The sequence below is a fragment of the Chiloscyllium plagiosum genome, chromosome 31 (genome assembly GCF_004010195.1).
Source record: "Chiloscyllium plagiosum isolate BGI_BamShark_2017 chromosome 31, ASM401019v2, whole genome shotgun sequence".
In the NCBI taxonomy this organism is placed as follows: domain Eukaryota; kingdom Metazoa; phylum Chordata; class Chondrichthyes; order Orectolobiformes; family Hemiscylliidae; genus Chiloscyllium; species Chiloscyllium plagiosum.
The window spans coordinates 30332461-30340915 of NC_057740.1; the positions used below are offsets into that span (position 1 = coordinate 30332461).

The 8455-nt window shown below is 41.1% G+C and overlaps 1 protein-coding gene across 3 annotated transcripts; it reads right to left on the reverse strand.

Annotated features, from left to right (window-relative positions):
* Nucleotides 1-1281: 1281 nt before the first annotated feature.
* On the reverse strand, nt 1282-7476 carry LOC122565375 (insulin gene enhancer protein ISL-1-like). 3 transcript variants are annotated; one of them, XM_043721285.1, is made up of 5 exons: nt 7393-7476; nt 6359-6615; nt 4861-5135; nt 2597-2731; nt 1282-2058 (listed from the first exon to the last, which is right to left on the reverse strand). In XM_043721285.1, the coding sequence occupies exons 1-5, from the start codon at nt 7437-7439 to the stop codon at nt 1858-1860; spliced, it is 915 nt and encodes a 304-aa protein (XP_043577220.1). In that variant the 5' UTR covers nt 7440-7476; the 3' UTR covers nt 1282-1857. The 3 variants fall into 3 exon arrangements, with proteins under 3 accessions (XP_043577220.1, XP_043577222.1, XP_043577221.1); XM_043721286.1 differs by having other exon boundaries at nt 1793-2062; XM_043721287.1 differs by lacking the exons at nt 6359-6615; nt 7393-7476 and adding an exon at nt 5532-6264.
* Between the last annotated feature and the right edge of the window lie 979 nt (nt 7477-8455).

The window sequence follows — 8455 nt, forward strand, 5'->3', positions numbered from 1 at the left end:
ATAGTTTCTTGAAAGTTGAGTCATCTGTAGATAGGATAGTGAAGGCGGCATTTGGGATGCTTTCTTTTATTGGTCAGGGTTAAATATCACAACACCAGGTTATAGATTAGATTAGATTAGATTCTCTATAGGGTGGAAACAGGCCCTTTGGCCCAACAAGTCCACACCGCCCCTCCAAAGAGAAACCCACCCAAACTCTTTCCCCATCCTTTATTTACCCCGACTAACACACCTAACACTATGGGACAATTTAGCATGGTCAATTCACCTGACCCGCACATCTTTGTGATTGTGGGAGGAAACCAGAGCACCTAGAGGAAACCCATGCAGACACAGGGAAATGTGCAAACTCCACACATAGTCCAACAGGTTTATTTGGAAGCACTAACTTTCAGAGCGCTGCTCCTTCATCAGGTGTTTGTCAGAGTTGAGTATAGAAGTTGGGAGGTCATATTGTGGCTGTACAGGACATTGGTTAGGCCAGTTTTGGAATATTGCATGCAATTCTGGTCTCCTCCTGATCAGAAGGATGTTGTGAAACTTGAAAGGGTTTAGAAAAGATTTACAAGGATGTTGCCAAGTTGAAGGATTTGAGCTATAGGGAGAGACTGAAGCATCGGAGGCTGGGGGGTGATCTTATAGAGGTTTATAAAATCATGAGGGGCATGGATAGGGTAATTAGACAAGACCTTTTCCCTGGGGTGGGGGGAGTCTAGAACTAGAGGGCATAGGTTCAGGGTGAGAAGGGAAAGATATAAAAGAGACCCAAGGGGCAACTTTTTCAGATAGAGGGTGGAATGAGCTGCTAGAGGAAGTGGTGGAGGCTGATACAATTACCGCATTTAAAAAAGGTACCTGGATGGGTATATGAATAGGAAGGGTTGATAGGGATATGGGCTAAATGCTGGCAAGTGGGACTAGATTAGGTTTGGATAGCTGGTGGGCATGGATGCGTTGGAGCCTGGTTCCATGCTGTACATCTCCATGACTCTATAATTGTCTCAAACTATTTGAGAATACACAAATTGTTGGCAGACCCAGGGATCCATACAATCATAAGAATTTAGAACAGGAGTAGGCCATGTGCCCCTTCAAATCTCCTCTGCTACTCAATTTGATCATGCTTAATCCTGATATAGCCTTATCAATAATTTTCCTGCTGATTCCCATAATTCTTGTTGATCAAAAATCTGTCTACCTCAGCCTTGAGCTTAGTTATGGCCTACCATCATGGGGTAGTGAATTCTAAAGAAAAATCAGCCTGGAGAGAAGAAATTGCACTTTGTCATCAGTGGAAGGCCCTTTTAAACAGCAACCTTTAGTTTGAGATTCTCTCACGAGAGAAAACATCCTCTCATCGTCAACCCTGTCAAGCTCCTTCAGAATTGTACACATTTCAACACTTTTACACTTTTAAATTCAAATGCATATGATATTGTCTAATCACTTATGATTGAAAACATTAGCTCACTGAAGCAGTCTTATGACATTTATCAAAGCTGTTACATTTCACATTCTTGATTTTTTGATTAGTTAACAGTATTCTGCTAAACTATTTGTACCATCTATTTGACCTATACTTCATTCATGGATTGTAATTACTATTATTGGTTGTCAATGAAAGCATGCACTAAGTGAATGCAAAATTGGAGACTTGGGAAGTGGAATAGGGTTTAGATCGTATAGAATATTAGTTTGACTATTACTCAGCATGGAATGAATGAGCTTTGAATATTGCATTGATCTCATTTAAATTTTTCTTAATGGCATGGGGGTCTATCCTTACATTTTATGACAGCAAAGTTATTGTCTTTTAATTAAACTTTTGATCTGCCAAGAACAGTATGAAGATCTCATTCATCTTATAGCAAAAATCAAATTTGAAGTCCATCCAGTTGTTTTTTTCAGCGATGAGTTGACATATAGCTGGAAACAGGCGATATCAGAGGTCTGATGGTTGAGATTCTTCACTGTTTGTTGTGTCAGAAGGTTGACAACTAAGAGGTGACACTTCAACACTACTACTGCAAATGAAGCGTGATCTTCTTCCAGAAAAACCTGTCTGTACAGAAATTCTTTTAAATTAAAAGGAACAACTGTCTTCAAGATATAAAAAAAACTGAAGTGTGCATGAAAAGGATTTTATTTCTTGTTTCCTTAAGAAAAATTATAGAACGTAAAAGTGTTTCTCTACAGAGTAAAGGAGGAGAGAGGGGCAAAATTCAAGACCAGCAGTTACCTTGATCTCAAAAATCTGAGGCAACCTGTCAGTCACTGAGAATTTTCCAAAATGAGTCAGCAGTACAGTCTCTGACCATCCCATTCAAGAGAAGTACATGAGGGAGGATGGGGTAGGAGTTGGTGGCACAATGGAATCAAAAATGGGGTTCTCATTTGACTGGCTCACTCAATCAAATTTAACCCTCGAACCCACATATTGACTGAGAAGGGAATTCCCTTGGCTGAGAAGGACCTGGCTGAGCTGGTTTCCTCAGTAATCCTAAACCATTTAAGCTGTGATGGCCAAAGAGTCTTATTTTGCACTGCCCAGTTAGATACGTACGTAGAAATGCACCCTTCATGTGATTGTGCCTACCTGTAGTGTAAGGTCACTAAGGTCTTCCCATGGTGGCCAGTATCTCTGCACCTCAACAGGGCTGCACTGCAAATCGACTTTCTGTGGTAATGGACTGGTAGCTATCATCAGAGTTCCAACTAACCCCTGAATATCCTATTGAAAAAAAATATCAGAAACAACAGTATGGTTTTCTTGGGAAAACAATGTTGGTGATGTCTCATTTGCAATGGATAGAAACATTTCAGCTTTGCCTTATTGGTCTCCACAGAAACACTAATCAATGTAATAATTAACTACTTTTAAGAACCTCTGGACCATTGAGTTGACAAGTAGGAAAAGGAAATGGAAAGTGTAATTTATGTAATATGCGTAGTTATTTTACAAGAAAAACAAATTAAAAAATTTATTCAAAGAAAAATGATTTTATAAAATGGAGCAATGTCACCACTAAGAAAAGCTTTTCAAAATACTAATAGTTGAATGGTACAGAAATAGTTATTTGGTTCAACCAGTCCATTCTCCACTCAATCTTACTTCCATCTTTTCTCATTTAAACCCTATGATAGTAACCATCTGCTCCCTCCTCTCACACGTGTCTAATTTCCCCTTAAATCCATCTATGGATAAAGTCACCAAAGGGCTATTGTCTCATTCAAGAGACATAACTGGTGGTGAATTTAAACTGAGGGTTATCAGGCCTCAGGTAAAAGGTTAGAAGGATCTTCATGGTAACCTCAACTGGTTTGAGAATGGAATGTTTGCTGTCAGTGTCATAGTGCACTGTAAACCAGCTGTCCAGCCAAATGAACTAACTCACCCCCATCAATATTGCTCACTTCTGTGATACACTCCTCAGCATCTTTTTGGATGAGGAAGTTCCTTTTCATTCCTATTCTTACTGGATTTCTTGATGACTATCTTATTGATGGCCTCTCATTGTGCCATTGTTCTCTGCCAAAACATCTGATAATTTTAAAGACCTCTATCAGGTCACCTCTCAGCCTTCTATTTTTAAAAAGAGAAGGGTTTCAGCCTGCCAATCCTTTCCTGATACATATATCCATTACATTCATGATCCCATCCTTGGATTTCTTCTTTGCATCTTCTTCAATTTCCTTTTTATAATACAGCAACCAGCATTGCATTCAATGTTCTAATTGTGGTGTAACCAAGGTTTCATATATCCCTAACAGGACTTTATATGCTTTTCATTTCTATTCCTTCAGCCTCATACTTCATTTGCTTTTTTTGTTATAGACTTGCTAATCTGTTGTGCAGCTTTAATGACTGACATACTCCAAAACCTATTTCTTTTATCTACCCCATCCAGATTTGAACCTTCAGTATAGGACATTGGTTAGGCCACTGTTGGAATATTGCATGCAATTCTGGTCTCCTTCCTATTGGAAAGATGTTGTGAAACTTGAAAGAGTTCAGAAAAGATTTACAAGGATGTTGCCAGGGTTGGAGGATTTGAACTATAGGGGGAGACTGAACAGGCTGGGGCTGTTTTCCTTGGAGTGTCAGAGGGATGACCTTACAGAAGTTTACATAATTATGAGGGGCATGGATAGGGTAAATAGGCAAAGTCTTTTCCCTGGAGTCAGGGAGTCTAGAACTAGGGGGCATAGGTTTAGGGTGAGAGGGGAAAGATATAAAAGAGACCTAAGGGGCAACTTTTTCACATGGTACGTGTATGGAATAAGCTGCCAGAGGAAGTGGTGGAGGCTGGTACAATTGCAACATTTAAGAGGCATTTGGACGAGTATATGAATAGGAAGGGTTTGGAGGGATATAGGCCAGGTGCTGGCAGGTGGGACTAGATTAGATTGGGATATCTGGTCAGCATGGACGGGTTGGACCAAAGGGTCTGTTTCTGTGCTGTACATCTCTATGACTCTAATCTTCATGCCCTTCATCCACACCATGGCTCATTCTTTCAATAGAGTGAATAACATCCATTTGTAGTACCCAGTTAGGTCCCTGGTCTGTTAAGTTGAAATATACTTCAGGAAATGGCAGGAATACTCAGGTAAGTGAAGGGGAAATTGCTCAGGAATTCCATTCCTGATTGCTATCAGGGACCAGTGCTGATAGTGTGTATGTGTGGCTATCAAGAAACAAAGGACTGGTCTTGGCTATGTTGCCCACTATGATCAAAAACAAATATCTGACACACACAAGACTCACTTGAAAAATGTCTACTTAGGTTAGGTAATGAGATAACTTTCATTGGTGGAACTATGTCTGAGTAAGGCGAGAACACAGAAATTAAGACTTACTGCTTTATTCCTGTCACACTGGTCCGTGTGCTTCGGCATTGTGCTCTTCTTTTTGTCTTTGCACCGTTTATTTTGAAACCAGACCCTGATAACCCTTGAGCTGAGCCCTGTCATCTCCATCAGCTGTTGCTTCATGAGTGCATCCGGTCGGGGGTTTGCAGCATAGCAGGTCCGTAATGTGAGCAGCTGCTGCTCATTCAGTACCGTCCGCACACGGGTTATCTTATCTGAGTGGGTTGGTGCTCGCAGTGCTGGCGGACAGGCCTTGACTTTCTCTAATGAGAAACAAAATGTTCCACAAAACAGGCAAAGGGAGATTGTCACTGTGAAAAATATCTGCATATCTCTAGGAATAGATCAATGAGCCGAGATGAATGTCAGATAAGGCCACTCGAAGAAATTAACACAAAATGTGGAGTGTGACGCTGCATGGTAAAAGTTAAATAAAGCTCAGAATCGAACACGGTTGAGGGATAACAACGGCAAACCTCATCAAGGCAAATACTTACAAAAATTACAATGGAAAGATCACTATAGCTCCGACTATTGATAAAGGCAGAGCAGCATACCAGAGATTTAGCTAAACTAAAAGTACACTGCAGAAATGCTACTGAAAGAGATAAGGGAACCAGATGATCAAAACCAGATAACAAGACAGATCATTCATTTACCCTTCAAATATTTTCTGCATTTGAATATGTAAAGATAAAGAAGTAAACAACCAACTTGGAATTTCCGGGAAAATTTGGAACTCCCAGAAACCAATTCTCTCTGATCTTTGAACGCGATTAACGGCATAGGTGCATTTACATCATTAACTGGCAGATTTCTAACGACATGCACAATTCCATGGCGGGACAGTTTGGACATGCACTGGTGCTGATGTCACTGCACACAGAATATCATATCAGTAGAGCATGCACACTTTCTGAAGCCTGTCAAAGCTTCTGGCCTCTCTGCACATGTGTCGGGAGGAAGGGTGGGGGGTGGTGGTAATTTTGTTGCTCAACTTTGTTACTCAGATGAAATTAACGCCAGTCATTTGAAAAACATTTCCGGTTACATTGGTACCATATTTCCATTTCCTGTTACATTGGTACCATATTTCCATTTCCTGTCTAAACCTCTCCGATATTCCCTTGACGCTACATTGCTGTCATCACACTTCTGCTGTCATATAAACCTTGCCTTGGTATTCTTGCCACAGCAATAAAGGATCATCTCAAGTGCCCCCTTCAGAGGGAAGTGTACAAGTGTAACCCAATGCCTTATTACAATCTGAAGAACAATCAGTTATGCTGCTGAAAGATGCAGTGGAATTGGAACACAATAAAAGAGGCACTCGTGCATTTTATGGGACGGTTTCTGTCACTAAACATAACACAAATGAGACGGCAAACATTGAACTCAAATTTGACCAGGCACCCGATAAGTCTGCATTTTATTTAGCATTATCCTCTTTCTACTTCAGGGAATCTGAGCACAAACATCAACTGACCTGATAGATACAGGCTTCGATCATCTCGTTCGGCTCTCACAGGATCCTGTTCAATCAAGCTGGGATCTGGAAGCCAGCCATCCTCAATGCAATAGGGTCCATCAAATTGCAGTCTGCACTCTTCTCCAGGTAGAAGTCGTCGATTGCAGGCTACACAACGGAAACAGTGTTGGTGGTAGATGAGGCCTCTAATTCGGAAAACTAGATCTGAAGGTAGCAATCCAGCTTGACACTGAGTGCACCTCACAGAAAATTTTCTGAAGAACAGTGGGAAAAAATGAGAAGAGCATAAGGCTGCCTTGTAGTTTCCATCTCAGAAAAAAGCTTTAAAGCTGCATTACTTCAGGCTGAAGGAAATTATTGAAGCACCTTTGGTTGAATTTAGCTGGCATGATGTTGCATTTCAAGAGTGTGTTGCTGGAAAAGCACAGCAGGTCAGGCAGCATCGGGGCAGGAGAATCGACATTTTGGGCATAAGCTCTTCATTGTGATTCCTGTCAATTCTCCTGCTCCTTGGTTGCTGCCTGACCTGCTGTGCTTTTCCAGCAACACTGTCTCAACTCTGATCTCCAGCATCTGCAGTCCTCACTTTCTCCTCTGTGATATTGCATTTGCCATTATTAGTCCTCTGAAACAGATTGAAACTTCTGGGGCTGGATTGAATCCAGTACATGCAGAGGAAACCGTGAAAGCTAGGGCTCATTCAATCATAGGATGAACCCCATATCCATCTCAACTTGGTGGGAAAGCCTTCCCAACTTAAAATGGAGGCTGGAAAGGACTGTATGGTGATTTCAGTCACCATCACTGGAATGTTGATTAGCTTCATTAATAAACCAACTGACTCTCATTATTCCTGAGCCCACCACAATTTAGTGGCAGCTCAGGGACTAATTGGAGGCCATATGGGTTTCATGTACCCTTGGGTTTGCCAGCAACCTTGCAACTGAAGGATGGGATTCTGTTCCTCAGTATTAAACACCATAAACAGCATTCAGCTTCACACAAAAGCATGTCCACTGAAAACCACCTACCTGCCATTACTTCCCACAACTCCACTCACTCCTGTGACCCCTGACATGTGAACCCCTTCACACCTTCATCCATCTAAGGCCTTGGGTTCACCTGTGACCATGGACTCTGGGTGTATGCAGTGCCACCATCAACCTCCCATTCTGCTTGAGAATCTGCCAGTGTCTGATTTGCCAGCAGCTCTCAGTTGGTGAGTATTTCTATCACTGTGGACTTTTATCAGAGAGAAGGTCAGGTGAATTCAATTAAATGCCTGAAGGGAACTTAGTTCCATTAGTCCTTCCTAAGGAATTGACAGGCTCCCCACGCATTTTACGAACAGTGGGTCAGACCCTCAACAGCCTGACAAAATCTTGGCTCTGGATTCTGTACGTGTACAGTTGACAAGGAAATCCAGAAGTTTTGAACCCTGACATATGCTGATATGCTTTCGAGCATATCAAAGATGATATGCTTTCGAGCTCCCCTGACTGCAAACATATAGATGTCACTGAAGTGACAAGGGTACTCTCTGTTTTATGTTCTTATCTTACTGTAAAAATTCTTAAAGCAGTTACTTTGTTGAATAGGTGTAACTGGGTTTTGAAACTCAGTAAGTGTAGAATTATTGCAAAGTAACTCACCAGCCCTTTAAAAAACAATTATGTATTTGTTGAATGTCAATTTCTCATTTATAGTAAACAATACATTTTAAACAGTATTTAAAAGATTTATGATAGTCTCCTGTGTATTCAAGAAATCTGTAAAGTTTAGCATGTATGTGAGAATACTGCAAGCTGATTGGCTGCTCACTTGGCTCAATGACAGCACTGCTGCTGGGTGCTTGGAGATGCTTTTGACTTGTTGGCGAACTGGCATCAGAAAAAGAAACTCCACATCATAGAAGTGGTTAAATGTATGTGAGCAGGTTTCTTTGGGGACTTTTAATTTGGTGCCAACTTGAAAACCAATATATTGTCTTAGACTAATCCAACCCACCTCCAAACTCTGTCCAATGGAGCTTCAAACCATACAAATGGGTTTAGTAAATCTGAAGCAGGGAAGGGGTAAAGGCAATATTATCTT